The following is a 17108-nucleotide window of genomic DNA, read 5'->3' as shown; positions in this document are numbered from 1 at the left end:
TTATTAAAGATTCTATGCTGTAAGGGATTTGCTAGTCCACTTCTTTCGATCACATTTATAGTAACACTTGATTGAACAATCCAGGATTAAGAAGTGATAACTGGAGTTCATATTTAACTTCTTAAAAGGACAAACTTGAAAAGAAGTACGCAGAATTCACGTGGAGCATGTAAGGTTTTTAGCTTAGTGATGCGACTTGTGATGATCATTTTTGTGTTGCCAGGGCAGATACAGTTCTAAGCACTAGCAAACTTGCAGTGCTGATTTTTACTGAAGCCATTTATCTTTGTTGTGAAGAATAAACATAACATGAAATTTGATTATTTTACCAGCTGCATCCATTGACTGTTAGTAGTGTGCAGCTGAATGAATTTTTAAGAACAAACCATTTACATTTCCCTAAAGGACATGATTAATACTTACTCTGACTTCTTCTCTACCAGGTGAAGAGCTGGTGATTCGAGAAATTAAATCATCTGATGCTGGAATTTACGTGTGTACTTGTCGGAATATACAAAGCACCAATTCAAGTCAGGCTGAAATCATAGTTACTGGTGAGTCCAGAAACAACTGCAAATCTACATCAAAATCCAGTAAAGTTATACTCTGAAGTTGGTGTAGCGAAGAAATAAGTCAATATCTATATCTCTCATTTTCATAGTTCCCAGGCGACTAAAGCTCTTGTTGGAGTCCAGCACCTCTGTTCATCTCCAACATTTGATAGTTTTCCCTACTTTCTTGTACCCTAATTAGTTTGAAGAAGACACAGTCATCTGTGCTTGAAATAAATGTGCTGTTTCACGAGAAATATGTGTATCAGCACCTAGAATGCAGGATAGGGTGGAATGGTGAACAAATTCATCCCCATCATTCTCAAAGTTTTCCTGAAAATTCACTCTCGAGAGGGACTCATCAGAGGAAGAGACAGTATTTGTGAGGAGCTGCTGCTCCACCTAGAATTTAGAAACGCTGAAACATAGAAAACGAGAGCAGATGCAGGCTATTCAGTCTATCGAATCTGCTTAGTCATTCAATATGATTGTGGCTGATCCTCTATCGGAACACCATATTCCCATTGTCTCCTCATACACCTCAATGCCGTTAGTGCCTCAAAGTTAATCTATTCTTTTCTAAAATAGATTTTCCCAGAGCCTTCTGTGAGAAACACCATCTCCTCTGTGACAAAATTTCTCCTCATCTCAGTTCAAAATAGACCTCTGTCCTGAAATTGTGACCTCTCACTTTAGACCCTTCCCTCAACCAAGGGAGCAATATCTCTGTCCAGCCCTGTCAGAGTTTTATAATTTTTATGAGTTCCCCTTTCATTATTTTAAAGTGAATGCAGGCCCAGTCTATCGAATCTCTCCTCATATTACAATCCTGGATTCAGTCTGGTGAACCTTGGTATTTATTTCAGAGGTAGTTCACCTGTTCACTCAGTCCCTTCATCTTGGTGGTTTCAAAACAGCAGTTCAATAAAATCAGGGGAGAGCCTGTGACGTGCTAAACTCTCTGCACTCAGAGACAGGCATATTAAAACTATTTTTCAAAAAGAGAATAATTCACTGCTCCTAACCAGAAGTGACTTGGTTTAAAGCATTTATTAATTCAATCTTTGTTTGAGTACAAAAGGCTTCTTATGGTGGTTTACTTAAATTTATTAATTTGGTAAATGGATAAATTACATTTTCTTGTGTATGAAATTAATTTGAATTAATAAATATCTCAGAATGCGCAATGTGGGATGATTTGAACTCTGCTAGACTTATTTCCAAATGACAGCATCACTTCTTCATTATGAGGTTTACTTCGTACTTACGTAAACTGGAACAGAGTAATGTTTTCTGATGTGGTTTGATTCCATTGTAATTCCTTTTCCCTTTGCATGAAAGACTTTTCTTTGTTTGCAAATTATTTACAACTTCAGATCCGCCAAATGCAAACGATTATGTTTTTGCCGATTGTTTTCAAATGGGAGCTTTATATTGTGTTGATGTTGCTGCTCTGGCTGAAAATATACAGATGTATCTTTCATGTACTTCTCCTTGTTTTATCCTCAGTCCCCTCTTTCAAAGCCATAACCGTGACTGTGGAAGAACCGAGACGACAAACAGTGAGATCTGGTGTCACTGTTAATTTTATCTGCACAGCAAAGAGTCAGGTAACAATCTCACAGCTAGTCCATAGTCAATGTGATAACCTGGTGCTCAAACAAAGCTGCAATGGGTAATGAAAACTATTGCATAGAGTTTCTATCTGATTCATTGCTTGTGTTGACACAATTCGTCCAGTTATTACATAAATGGCACAAAAGCTGAAGGAATGTCTCTCAACACTACAAGAGATTTTGTGGTCTTTTGCCTTAGTTTAAACAATGCTATGCTAAAAACAGCCCTCCCTCTCAAAACAGACCATGAATTAATCGTCAACAGGATGTTCCAATAATTGCACTTGCTTTCAGGACTTCACAGTGACTGCAGAAATTAAACTGGGCTTTGAACACTAAACAGCAAGTTCTGAATGCATTTTCTTAATTTACTGAGGGACTGACCTCAGTATAGCAGGAGAATAGTTTTGAATACATTTTAAGTAATTTTTGGTTATTTAAAATCTGGTTAGCCTCAAGTGGTGAATTGGCAGAGTTTTAAAAGCCTTATTCCACTGAATTGAAGCCCATTTTCAGTTGTTGAATCCAACTGCATCGAGTTGTCACTCTTTAAAATTAATCACAGAGTTATGGAGATGTGCAGCATGGAAAGAAACCCTTTGGTCCAACTCATCCATGCTGATCAGATATCCTAAATTAGTCTAGTCCGATTTGCCAGCACACTTCCCCACCGTCTCACACCCTCCCCCACATACACCTCCACAAACCTCTAAATCCTGCCTATTCATATATCCATCTAGATGCCTTTTAAATGCTGTAATTGTATCAGTCTCCACCACTTCCTCTGGCAGCTCATTCCATACACACCCCACCTTCTACATGGAAAAAGTTGCCCCTTAGGTCCCTTTTAAATCTTCCTGTCTCACCTTAAACATATGCCCTCTAATTTTGGACTCAACTTGGAAAAAAGAACTTGGCTATTCACTCTATACATACTCCTCATGATTTTATAAGGTCTCTCCTCAGCTTCTGAAACTCAATAGAAAATAACCCCAGTCTATTCAGCCTCTCCCTATAGCTCAAATCTTCCACCCCTGGTAATATCCTTGTAAATCTTTTCTGAATCCTTTCAAGTTCCGCAACATCCATCCTGTAGTAGGGAGGCCAAAATTGCATGCAGTATTCCAAAAGTGGCCTAAGCAGTGTCCTGTACAGTCGCAACATGACCTCCCAACTCCTGTACTCAATGCACTGACCAATGCAGGCAAGCATACCAAATGCCTTCTTCACTAGGCTGTCTACCTGGGACTCCACTTTCAAGGAACTATGAACCTACACTCCAAGGTCTCTTTGTTCAGCAGCACCTCCCAGGACCTTATCATTAAGTGTGTAAGTCCTGTCATAATTGCCTTTCCAAAATGAATCACTTCACATTGACGTAAACTAAACTCCATCTGCCACTTCTTGGCCCATTTGGCCTATCTGATCAAGGTCCTGTTGTATTCTGAGGTAACTTTATTCACTGTTCACTACACCTCCAATTTTGGTGACATGTGCAAACTTACTAACCATACCTCCTATCTTGATAACCAAGTCATTTATGTAAGTGACAAAAAGCAATGGACCCATTACCGATCCTTGTGGCACACCACTGCTCACAGGCCTCCAGTCTGAAAAGCAACCCTCCACCGCCACTCTCTATCTTTGACCTTCAAGCCAGTTCTGCATCAGAATTGCTGGTTTTCCCTATGTTCCATGTAATCTAACCTTGCTGACTGATCTCCCGTGAGGAACCTTGTTGAATGCCTTATTAAAGTCCATTTAGATCACGACACCGCTCTGCCCTCATCAATCCTCTTCATTACTTCAAAACACTTAATTAAATCAGTGAGACTCGATTTCCCACACAGAAAGCCATGTTGACTATCCCTAATCAGTTCTTGCCTTTCCGCAGACACGTAAATCCTGCCCCTCAGAATCCCCTCCGACAACTTGCCCACCACTGATGTCAGGCTCACTAGTCAATAGTTCCCCGGCTTTTATTTACCACCTTTCTTAAATAGTGGTACCATTTTAGCCAACCTCCAGTCTTCTGGTACCTCACCTGTGGCTATTGATGATACATTGTGTGGAGGTACTGGTGTTGGACTGGGGTGGACAAGGTTATAGTCCAAAGGATCTATTTGAAATCACAAGCTCTCAGAACACAGCCCTTCATCAGGTGTGGTGAGAGAAATGAGCACACAGGTTTAGAGTTTATAGACAGAGAGCTCAAGGGCAGAGAGCTATAAAGATCATCCAGCTGGTGTGAGTGAAGTAATGGATAATAAGTCTCTGCAAGTGACCATGAGTATTAGACATTGTGAACAAAGGGATGACCTAAAATCTGATTAAGTGAGTCAGAGAGATAATTACAAATAATTAAAAATAAGGTGGTGCTGGAGACAAACTAAATCATTGGAATAATGATAAAGCCAAAGCTATCTCATATACCCTTTTTGCCCTCCTGACTTCCATGTTAAGCATACTCCTGCTGCCTTTATACTCTTCGAGGGATTCACTTGATCCCTGCTGACCATACCTGACATATGCTTCCTTTTTATTCTTGACCAAAACCTCAATTTCTCCAGTCATCCAGCATTTCCTACATCTACCAGCCTTGCCCTTCACCCCAACCAGAACATACTATCTCTGGACTCACGTTATCTCATTTTTGAAGGCTTCCCATTTTCCAGCCATCCCTTTACCTGTGAATATCTACCCCCAGTCAACTTTTGCAAGTTCTTGCCTATTAACCGTCAAAATTGGCCTTCCTTCAATTTAGAATTTCAACTTGTAGGTCCAATCTATCCTTTCCCAACACTATTTTCATCGAATTATGGTCACAGGTCCCAATGTGCTACCCCACAAACACCCAGTCATCTACCTTGCCTTAAACTCCTAACATGATGGCAGTTCCAGTCTACAGGAGAGAAAATTTGTTTCTACACTAATTGTGTTGATTCATGGCATTTGAGATGTACATGTGTTTGAGTGGAAATGTGAGTGTGGAAGGGGATGAAGAAAAGGATTTTCAATACAAGTGCAATTTGTGCCAAATTCGCTGCTGATCACCTACAAAACAGGAATTCCAGCCATTAAAGGGAATGTGACATATTTAAGCAACTCTTTTGTGTGGTGTACTTTAAGAGCATGAGTTAGGACATTCTGTCATGCACACTTACATTTTTTTAACTGAAAAGATGTTTAACCACAGTGGCATGCTGTGTTGGGTTAGAGTGGACTCTGCAGTGATAACATACCAATGTTATTAAGGACTGCCTTCAGATCTGGGCTGATGTTTGGTATTGTAGATACAGGGTGAAGAGCAGAAATCTTAGCTTAAAAATCATATTTTCACCCAAGCCCCTCTTCAAATGTTTATGAATTTAAATTTCCAAATTGATTCCATGTTTTCAACACTTTAATTCCAATTGGTTTTCATAGGCTGCAACATAACTGCAGTGGAAATGGAAGTTCCTTTCATTTTCAGGAGTTTTCTTTTCAGTTTAGACTAAGAAACTGAAGCAAGTTAATGTTGCCCCATGGGCTGAGGCCCTATGCTGTGATTTCTCCTCTCTGCTGGATAGGACTGTCTGTCACAGTAATGGCAACGTCAGTGCTGAGATCTTTGCAGCTCAGGATTACATCTTGATTAATTTTCTCTGTGTCCTGTGTCTACAGTCCGTTTCCCATTGTCAGCTTTGCCTTTGCAATGTTCATTTGTGAATTTCTTGTCCTTTTCCCAGTCCATCTTCTTGCTGCATCTGCTGATTTATTGGACAAAACAGTTTCTGCAAGTGTGACTTAGCAATCGGCAAGATTGTTAAATATATCAAAAGTTGATCTTGAATATTAATTCAATAATTTAGGAAATGCTGCCATGTTAAGACATGGGTCATGACTGTACTAAGGACTTTATCTTATATGCATTAGTGTAAGGACCCAGCCTATGTATATCTACATGGTCAGAGAGTGCGAATGTGCGTAGAGTATTGTGCAACTTGTTATATTTCTTAACTGATTAAGATTAGTTAAATCTAATTGGTTTCCTGGAAATTAGTCATTCATTCTCCCAGCACTAGTTAGGGATAGAGAGAGAGAGAAACAGAAATAATCAATGAGAGGCAAAAGAATTCGATGGGTTCTTTTTTGGAATTTTGCTCTCCCATAACTAATGGCTATGTGAAGTGAGCTGCTTCTTGAAATGTTCTTTTGTGTTCAGATTGGTATGCAGACTCTTTCCTGGTCTGCTGTAATTATATGACCTCTACCGTGAGGTATATATATAATTGCAGTTAAATATCACACAACACCAGGTTGTAGTCCAACAGGTTTATTTGAAAGTACCAGCTTTCAGATCACTGCTCCTTCACCACGTAACCAGCTATAACCTGGTGTTGTGTGATTTTTAACTTTGTCCAACCCAGTCCAACACCAGCACCTCCACAACATATATAATTGCAGGCAGACACTTCAACAAAGTCAACATTCTGACTGAGTGCAGCCTTATGGATACAGAACACTGTGCTTCCTGCTAGTTATCCTGGCCACTGAGCAGGGTTCAGTGCAAAAGGCTTGAATAAAATTATTTATGGGTGCCAGACTTGATAAACATGAAAATCACCCAGATGTTTTAGCTTTACATCTTGCATTCGTAAACTGAAAAGCACTAATGTTAGTTTGATATTCAGTGTTGTTTGGGAAGCTTCTTGCAAACTTGGCTAAGTACTGATGGTAGAAAGTACACAGAAGCACTGAATAAGTTGTCCTTCAGATAAGTTACAAGAAAGACAATTATTCGAGACTTGAGCAGTAGAGAGCAATTGTTGGAATAGGAATAAGGTGTTAAAAAAAATTTACATGGCACCTTTCACAACCTTAGGCTGTCCCAAGTACTTTTTAAGTGTAGTCACTATTAGAAAGTTGTAGCAGCTAATTTAAATGTATTCAGATCCCCCAAAGAGCAATTAGCTAATGACCACATTGCATTTCTTTTGGAAGTAGTATTTGAAAGATAGGTATGGCAAGACACTTCAGTTTGTTCAGCAGTGTTGTGAGGACTAGTTGAGGTATTTGAGAGGGAAAACAGTGTATTTACAAGGCAACATCTCGGACAGTGTCATACTGCTCCAGCACTGCACCTTGATGTTAACCTAAATTTTCAGATCAAATCTTTGAAGTTGGGCTTGACCCTATGTCATAGAGTCATAGAGATGTACAGCATGGAAACAGACCCTTCGGTCCAACCCGTCTATGCCGACCAGATATCCCAACCCAATCTAGTCCCACCTGCCAGCACCCGGCCCATAACCCTCCAAACCCTTCCTATTCATATACCCATCCAAATGCCTCTTAAATGTTGCAATTGTACCAGCCTCCACCACATCATCTGGCAGCTCATTCCATACACATACCACCCTCTGCATGAAAAAACTGCCCCTTAGGTCTCTTTTATATCTTTCCCCTCTCACCCTAAGACTATGCCCTCTAGTTCTGAGGCTGAGTTTGCTTCGTCTGAGAGACAGCTGATTTTCCCAAACTTTATTTTTGTTTGTTACTTAAATTTGAAAAGCATCAATGCAATAATGATTCTTCACTTAAAATGTGGCCGTTGTTACAAGTACAAGTTTTGTGAATATGGCATTGATTATACACTTGATATATGTTTGACAATATTTGTACCGTGACATTTCATTTTGATTTCCAGTCTCCAGCGTATACATTGGTGTGGACTCGACAGCTCGGAGGTAAACTGCCAAGCACCGCAGTGGACTTTAATGGAATCTTGACCATCCGCAATGTTCGCCCGGAGGATGCTGGTATCTACGTCTGCACAGGCTCCAACATGTTTGCCATGGACGAGGGGACAGCAGAGTTACATGTACCAGGTTCGTGATCTGCACCATTAAGTACTCATCATCCTCTTCTCCCATGGTGCATGGCACTCCAGCATCTGCCTCCCTGTGCCCTTTGACCTGCAAACAGCACTGTGCTTTTGCCTTGATGTCCCTCTGCTGTACTCCTTACACCTTTTGCTTCCGCTATACTGTGGTTGATCCCTTGCTTCACCTAATTAAATTTTACACCTGCAGCCTGTGATACTGATTTTTCAAATCTAATACGTCTTCACTTTTTCCTGTTTTATTTTAATTGATCCCCTTTAGTACAGTCTGACCGTAGATGAATTGAATAAAATTTGAATATTTATAGTGAGTGATTTTGATTTTAGTAAATAATAGGAGCTTTCATAGGGAAAGCTGAAGACTTTATTTTAGCTTGCTGCCTTTGTTTACATTCACTCCATTTTATTTTTCGTAGTTCTGCTCAGTTTTAGTTAGATTCAGCATGGTTGCAAATGATTGGCATTTTCTATGCAGTGTTAGCTAGATGCAAGTTCTTGGACATAGCCTGCTCTCAGAGAGGGTAGCTAATTACTAAAGCTTTCAGTAAAGACAGTCTTAACATTCTGTCAGAATTGCACAGTAAAGAGGAAATAACAGAGCAGCCCCTCAAGGCTCTGAACTGATTTGTTTTTTCTATAATGTTCTCACTTGTGGACTTCCATTGACCATGCTGAGGTAATCTCTGCAGGTGATCTTTAAAGTGCTTAGCTGGAGCCATTAACGTGGCAAGCAAGCAACGTTGCTGGGAGGTTCAGCACTGCAGGAATCATTGCGTTAGTGCAATCTCTGAAGATTTTCTTTCTAGGTCGGGAAGTCACAAAACCAAAACTGGTAGAATTTATGACACAGTTCAGCCATGATTGGGGTAAAGGCAGTTGGGACTGAATGACCTTATGCTGTCCCTAAATGCAGTAGTTGTTTTGCAATCTGACTATAACTGAATGCTGGTGTGACATGGTCTGTGATGTTCTGTGGACATCAATACATTAGCTCACACTGTTCTATTTCTTATGGAGTTCAGAGCTCATGACATTGGAAAACCTTGTGATTAAAATAATTTCTGTGTCCCTTTAAAATGTGAAAACTAAAATATACATGCTTAAATATTTTGACTTTATCAAATTGGCTTCCTTAACTTATGTAACCATTGTTTGCACCGCAAATTGTAACTTGTAGATAATTTTCATACTGTATATTTTATGTATTTATCACTTTTTGTTAGGGATAGTGGAATCAACTTAAAACTCAAACTGCAGTACTCTGTAATTCCAAGTGTTTGAAAAACTGGCTGCATGACTAATGCCATTTAATTTTCAAAATACTATGCCTCCAGTTATAACAGACTTCAGTTATAGGCAATTGATCATTTTGCTGGATAGTTAATGTGACGTTGGGATATTGTGACATGAAAGCTTCTACCTTTTGGAGACTGGGATAGTAAAGAGTTGAATGTTAGACATCAGAGTCATGATAGGCACAGTACCAGCCAGTGATCTTGGTACTCCATGTATCCAGGCTGGGAGAAGGTGAAGGGGTATCTTTGGATTGCACATGCTTCTCACATCCATAGCGGTTCCAGTGGTGTTCATTTAATGTTAACAACACTGGTAGGTCTCGTGATATGTTACGTAAGTGAGGCCATTCAAATCATCATGCTTTCTTCTTGCAATGTTTTTTTTTCTCAAGCCTCTCAACTCAGCATTATTTTGAAGTCCAGATAATAGAATTATAAAAAAGTGCAGGTGCCTCAGCCCCCTGTCTTTCCCTCTCCAGTGTTTCTGTTGTATCAGTAGGTGTTGGTGTTCTTTTCCATTGGTGTGAGGTCTCTTTCTGCTGATGCTCTGTTCAGACCCCACGGTAGTTGTGGTTGATGAGGTAACCAGTCACATGCTGGTGGTGCAGTGAGCCGTTTTGGCATTCAAAAATCAACTTTGGACCCCTTGCTTCTGAGAGAATCTGCCATTTCATAAGCCATCATGGACATTGTTTGAAACTGCTTGAAAAATTGTCCCTGTCAAAGCAAATGACTGCTTTCAAATATTTATTTTGGAAAAAAGCTGGACTCCACTCATGAGAAGATTTCATTACCAGCTTTAAACATTTCACCAAACACTGCAGTGACTACTTAGCATTGAAATTGACAATTGGAAGCAGGAAATGCAAGTTTATTCACTAGCAATAGAATCACATCTTATAAAATGTAAAAGCAGATATCAAGTTGAAGTCAGCCCCATTGGTAATATATACGCAAGGCTGTCAGATACAGCATATCTTGTAGAAGTGGTTGATTTATGTTTAATAATTTAAGTATTTGAAATACTCTGCGTTTTACAGTTTTAAGAAGTTATATCACTGGATCGTGTTGTCAGTTTAATGTTTAGAACTCTATTGCTCTTGAATTAGACTTTCTTTCCTCAATGCTCCTATAATTACTACAGCAACACCAAGGAAGATAAGGCAGTATAGCTCCTCTGTTTTTCTCCAACTACAATCCAAAATTGTTTCTAATCTTTCCAATTGAAATGTGCTAGTATATAGTATTACTGGGGTTGACTTTTTGATTTCTGCATCACACAATCACGTCAGGTTAACTTTGTGAACCTCCAGGATAAAGAAATTTCCCTTCAGGATTTCAATGAAGTTTTCAAATTCCAAAGGTGCTTGTTCTCCATTTGTTTGGTGCTACTAAATAATCTGATAAGTTGTAGAATATTTTTTTCTTCTGATCTTGTGTATTTTTATTAAAGCAATAATTGTATAATTATCTGTGTCGTTTAACTGTCAGTTCTGCTGCTGATGGCCTGTTTACCTGTACTCAAATGAACTGTAGCCGATCTTTAGGTATCATTGGATTTTGCTACTTTTTCTGAAGTGAGGCTTAAACAAAGTTGGGTGCTTGCTTTAATTTTAAACTTCTCCACCCCTGTGGAGAGTTTTGCAGGAATCCAATGGTCCTTTTTTTGGGTATGCAAAGTTTACAGCAAGTGAAGAGAACGAGTTAAAGGAAAGGGCAGATAACATTTTAGAAGTGCACATTTTGATGATCCCATCTAATGGGTAGAACCACACAAGTCAGATCCCAGAATAAAATCTGTCCTGATGTATCTTTTTTGTTTGTTTCATTAGTTAATGTGGTGAGTATTCACTGATACACTTTCACACAAGGACACAGATTTTCTTTAACAACATAAAAACATTGTACAAATAAAGAAACTTCTAAAAAGCTTCTTAAGTATAGAAGATAGTTATAATGACCTTTAAACCTCCAAAAATACAAAGTCTCAGTCTAGTGCAAATTACTGCATTTGTTTAAATCTGTACTAAAAACAAAAACTGTTGGTGATTACAGCATATCAGAGAAAGCATGCTCATGTTTCAAGTCTAGACGACTCTTCATCAGATTTCCGAAGAAGAGTCATCCAGACTTGAAACGTTAGCAAAGTCTCAACTGTTTCCAGACACTGTTAGAGAGCTGTGAGTTCAGAGAAATCACACCCTTATCTCAACTGTTTGCTTTTAATTAATTGATTCATTTCCCATGAGCTATGACATTAAAATGAATTATTTCCAAATCTGCTACAATGAACTTTTTTCACATTAAGTTTGAAAGTTTAAAAAATGAAACCTTAGTACAAAGATAACATGCTTCCTGAACCGCTGCTCGGAGTAAGATTAAACCTGTTTTTAAATTCAACATTGGTGTCCTTCAAAATTTTAATCTAGATTTTTTTGAACTAAGTATTTCCATGTGTTAACTGTACCTGTCATAAACCTGAACCGTTATAAACATTCTTCCATTAAAATCACAGGGATCCAGTCACTTGCTCTCTGACAAAATGTTGGATTTAAATACTGTTCTGGGAAGACAGTCTGATCTTGCTTTTTTTTTTAGCAAAAGAAACCCTTGCCAGAAAACACCTACCTGGCACTATCCTGAAATCCAAATTCCAAAAATTACCACACTCTGTAAGGGAACATTGTTGCATATTTGAATCATTAAGATGAACAGAACACTCCTCCATTTGAATACGTTTCATCAAACCCTCAGAGCTGAGATAGACTGTCATGTTAGATATTCTGCACAAGAGTTCATAAGGTAAATTAATCTACTAACATCTGACTTGCCAAACCCAATTTGCAAAGATTCCTCCAAAGTTGAAAATGGTCATACTTGACTTAATCTGGATAGTTCACGGTGAAGGGCTATGATCAGAAACAGAATTGAGCGAATAAGATTTAATTAAGGAAACCGGACACCTTAGTCCAAGCTAAGATTTGCAGAGTGGCTGTTCTTAAAGCTCCCCCATGAAATATATTATTCTTAAATATGTCTTTCCAGCAATTAAACCGATGGTTTTCTCAATAAAGCAGACTTGCAGCGATATTGAAATCAACTCCCCTATTATAATGAAGAGCCGGTTCCAGTTTCAGGAACAGCTTTTTTTTTACTGCAAGCTGTTAACCCAATATTCCATTAATGATGACTTTCTTAAAGTCTGCTTCTGTAGAATAAACTCTCGGAGAATTTTAACTTTAGGAAGAGTTCGCAGCCATGAAAGAAGGAAGTGAAACTGGGAGCAATCTGTGAGCAGAGCAAGAGGGTTGAAAGAAGTTTTTGAAAGTGTTGAGGGCAGAGGAGTTTAGCAAAGAAGTTTCAGTCTATTGGGGTACCATGACTGAATAAACTGCTGCTAACCAATCCTAAAATATATCCAGAACATGAAAAAATATTTTTGTTTGTACTTTTTCTGTCACCCACTTTACATCTGCAATTGTACCTCTTTGGTTATGAGGTACTTCAGGATATCCTGAGGTGATAAAGTGCTCTAGATGTGCAATTTACTTTCTTTACCTTTCTTTTTGCATTTAAATTTAGTAATTTGTTGCTTTGCCTTCTTTCTTAGCATTTCTGTTTTTGATGTTTGTGTTTATAATGAGCTTTTGGTGACAGAAAAACATACTTACAAGGAGCCCAAGTGTGAAAATGGCAAAATAATCCATCTCCTTTCCCCATCTTCTGCCTCTTATCACTGCAATACAACTAGATGAACTGGAACATACATTTGCAGGGCTAAAGTGAAAAAGTAGGGGAGTGGGACTAATTGGCAAGTTCTGATAGTGATGCTGCTAGTACAGAAGGCCCCCTCCCTGGTTTTTTGGTTTTTGCATTGTTTTACACAGTTGTTGCTGACACCACTTTTCACACAGGACAATTTAGCAGAGACAAACTTAGTCTTGAGCTGATTGAACCCAACCAGTGAATCTGCACACAATTTTGCATTTACCGCAATCACTGAGGTTTGCAAGTTAACTCTGAATGCACTCATTATTTGAAAAAAACTAACAAAACCAACTGGCTTAATTAAGGGTTTTTGTCATCTAATAAAAACAAATCCATCCTGCCGGAACTGGTTCAGAAAATGTTTGTACACAGATTTTGCTAATTTGATTTACTTGGCATCAAAATAAAGGCAGGCCATCCGTTTTCACCCTGCTCACTGAGAACTCGACTTTCACTTGCTGTGTACGTCAAACCCTTTTACAAGGCGCAGGGATTGTCTTGTAATGTATTTGTTAAAGCATTAATTAGACATTTGTTTGAGCCCTTGAGCAAAGTAATGCTGAACTTCAGATATACTGGACTGAGTCTGCACTGCAATGAATGTTGAGCCAGCCTGCTTTCTGTACAGAGACTAGCACAGCAGAAACTCTCTGCAGATCATATCCTGGGTGCCAAAAATTGTGTGTCAGGGATTCAGTTAGTGTGATTCAATTAGGGTGATGAAGTGTTGACAAAATGAGGGGAGGTAGCACAACAGTGAGGGTCTGAAAATTTGCTGTTAGAAAATGGATCGTGTTCTTTGGCTATTACCTCGCATTTAAAATAATAGCCCATGTCTATTCTTAAACTTGTGCTGATGAATGCTGTGTATCTTATTAGAAAAATATAAATCGTACAAAGTGGTAACTTTAATCTCACCTACCAAGGCGTGACCAAGTGCCAGTATTACATCCTGCCTGATATTGCTCTTGCTTGACTGTAGCGGAGTATACAATTGAGCAGGTCTCTTGTTAAAAAAAAAAGCAAATAAACCAAACTCTCTGTTTTCATCAGTTGGGCTAGATTAAAATTACCACTGTATCGAAAAAAACTGTATATTTTCCCATTTTAAAAAAATGGGTTCCCTAAACTGCCCACATTATATTGGAAAACGTTGGTAACCAGACAATATTCTAGTGAAGGTTTGACACTGTTTTAGCTGTGAGTACCAACTTAGGTGTCCTTGCTGGTCACTCAGCAACAATTATTATTGCTATTGAGCGAGCCAATATCAGTTTCAGCATTCAAAAGAATTTCTACTTAAAATGTGAGTGTGGGCCAATTGTAACAGAAGTTTGAACTTTTTTGGTCAACAGAAATGTTTAGGCAACATTCAGCATTTATTTAGGACGGTTAATTAGTAAAGAGAATGTATGATGTGTTTCAGTTTATGAATTATGTAATCACCAATTTGTTCATCCTGCATAGGGTCAGAGTCCAGCTTACACAGATTGAGTAGTTTGTTGCAAGTGGTTGCACAGATGTGAAATTCATTGTGTTGAGATGGTTTCAATTGATGCAATTCTTCTCAGATAGGGGTCCAACACACTCAAGCACCAGATCTAATATTCATTTGGTGCTAGGACTAGGGGAGTCATGGTAAAGCCCTCTAATTAGAGTCATTGAGATGTACAGCACAGAAGCAGACCCTTTGGTCCAACTTGTCCATGCCAACTAGATATCCTCAAATAATCTAGTCCCATTTGCCAGCACTTAGCTCATATCCTTCTAAACCCTTCCTATTCATGTACCCATCCAGATAACTTCTAAGTGTTGTAGTTGTACCAGCTCCCACTACTTCTGCCAGCTTGTTCCTTGCACACACCACCCTCTGCATGAAAAAGTTGCCACCTAGGTCACTTTTATCTCTTGCCCCTCTCACCTCAAACCTAGCTTTGGACTACCCTATCCTAGGAAAAAGACTTTGACTGTTCACCCGATCCATGCCCCTCATGATTTTATAAAAGTCTTTAAAATTATCCCTCTGAAGCTCCAAGGAAAATCACCCCTGTCTATTCAGACCCTCCATGTAGCTCAAACCTTCCAACCCTGGCAACATCTTTGTAAAACATTTCTGAACCCTTTCAGGTTTCACAATATCCTACAGGAGGGAGACCAGAATGGCAGGCAGCATTTGAAAAGTGGCCTAACCAATGTCCTGTATGGCCACAACCTGACATCCCAACTCCTGTACTCAATGCACTGACTAAAAAAGGCAAGTGTTCCAAGTGTCTTGTTTACTACCATGTCTCCTTGTGACTGCACTCTCAAGGAACTATGAACCTGCACCCCAAGGACTCTTTGTTCTGCAACACTGCCCAGGACCTGACCATTAACTGCATAAGTGCTGCCCCGATTTGCCTTACCAAAATGCATCACCTCACATTTATGTAAATTAAACTCCATCTGCCACTTCTCAGCCTGCCCTGGTCATGGTCATATTGTGCAGCGCCAATTTTGGAGTCATCTTCACTGTCCACTACAGTGCCAATTTTGGTGTCATCTGTACACTTACCAACCATTGTTCTGATATTCACATCCAAATCATTTATATAAATAACAAAAAGCAGTGAATCCAGCACCGATCCTTGTGGGACACTGCTGGTGACAGATCACAAGTCTGAAAAGCAACCTTCCACCACTACCCTCTGTCTCCTACCTTCAAGGCAATTTTGTGTCCACATGGCTAGAGGAATGAAAGTTATAGAGTCATATACACGCAAACATCCAAATAAAGTACAAAAGTAGGTCAATCAGCCCTTTCAGCCTGCTCTGCTATTGAATAAGATCATTACTGATCTAATTTTAATCTGCATGTCCCCAATAATCTTCCATCCCCTTGGTAATCCAGAATCTATCAAATTGCGCCGTTAAAATATTTAAAGGTAGTGCAGCCGTTGCCTTTTGAGGAACTGAATTCCGAAGATACTAAACCCTGTGAAAGAAAAAGGTGAAGATGATGGGGCGGCACAGTGGCTCAGTAGTTAGCACTGCAGCCTCACAGCACCAGGGACTCAGGTTCAATTCCAGCCTCGGGCAACTGTCTGTGTGGAGTTTGCACATTCTTCCCGTGTCTGCGTGGGTTTCCTCTGGGTGCTCCGGTTTCCTCCCAAAATCCAAAGATGTATAGGTCAGGTGAATTGGCGATTCTAAATTGCCCATAGTGTTAGGTGCATTAGTCAGAGGGAAATGGATCTGGGTGGGTTACTCTTCAGAGGGTCGGTGTGGTCTTGTTTCCACACTGTAAGGAATCCAGTCTAATCTTATTGGTTTTCTTCAGTGTAGCTTTGCATCATTCCCAATTCTACATTCCTGATGAAAGGCATATGCCCAAAATGTCACACTCCTGCTCCTTGAATGCTGCCTGATATGCTGTGCTTTTCCAGTGCCAGACTTTTTGACCATTCTCAAGTTGGTCATTCTTCACCTGATCGTGCCAGAGGTACTTGACAAAGGTCAAGACATGACTCATTTTTTGGATGTGATTTGGATGTGAACATAGGAGGTACAGTTAGTAAGTTTGCAGAAATCACCAAAATTGGAGGTGCAGTGGACAGTGAAGAAGGTTACCTCAGATTACAACGGGATCTTGATCAGATGGGCCAATGGGCTGAGAAGTGGCAGATGGAGATTAATTTAGATAAATGTGAGGTGCTGCATTTTGGAAAGGCAAATCAAAGCAGGGTTTATACAATTAATGGTAAGGTCCGAGGGAATGTTCCTGAACAAAGAGACCTTGAAGTGCAGCTTCATAGCTCCTCATAGTAGAGTCACAAGTAGGTAGGATGGTGAAGAAGACGTTTGGTATGCTTTCCTTTATTGGTCAGGGCATTGAGTACAAGAGTTGGTAGGTCATATTGCAGCTGTACAGGACATTGGTTAGGCCACTTTTATAATTTTGCATGCAGTTCTGGTCTCCTTCCTACTGGAAGGATATTGTGAAACTTGAAAGTGT

The 17108-nt window shown here is 39.5% G+C and overlaps 1 protein-coding gene across 1 annotated transcript in view; it reads left to right on the top strand.

Annotated features, from left to right (window-relative positions):
• The window catches only part of hspg2 (heparan sulfate proteoglycan 2), a 522026-nt gene that overhangs the window by 331945 nt on the left and 172973 nt on the right, over nucleotides 1-17108 (top strand). Inside the window, exons 47-49 of the mRNA XM_043675530.1 lie at nucleotides 444-554; nucleotides 2061-2161; nucleotides 7857-8037. Of these exons, the coding sequence (XP_043531465.1) occupies nucleotides 444-554; nucleotides 2061-2161; nucleotides 7857-8037 (393 nt within the window). The remainder of the gene's footprint in view (nucleotides 1-443; nucleotides 555-2060; nucleotides 2162-7856; nucleotides 8038-17108) is intronic.

This window comes from Chiloscyllium plagiosum, chromosome 34 (genome assembly GCF_004010195.1).
Source record: "Chiloscyllium plagiosum isolate BGI_BamShark_2017 chromosome 34, ASM401019v2, whole genome shotgun sequence".
Lineage (NCBI taxonomy): Eukaryota > Metazoa > Chordata > Chondrichthyes > Orectolobiformes > Hemiscylliidae > Chiloscyllium > Chiloscyllium plagiosum.
Note: the sequence above shows the minus strand (reverse complement) of the source record. Positions and strands in the feature narration are given on the sequence as shown.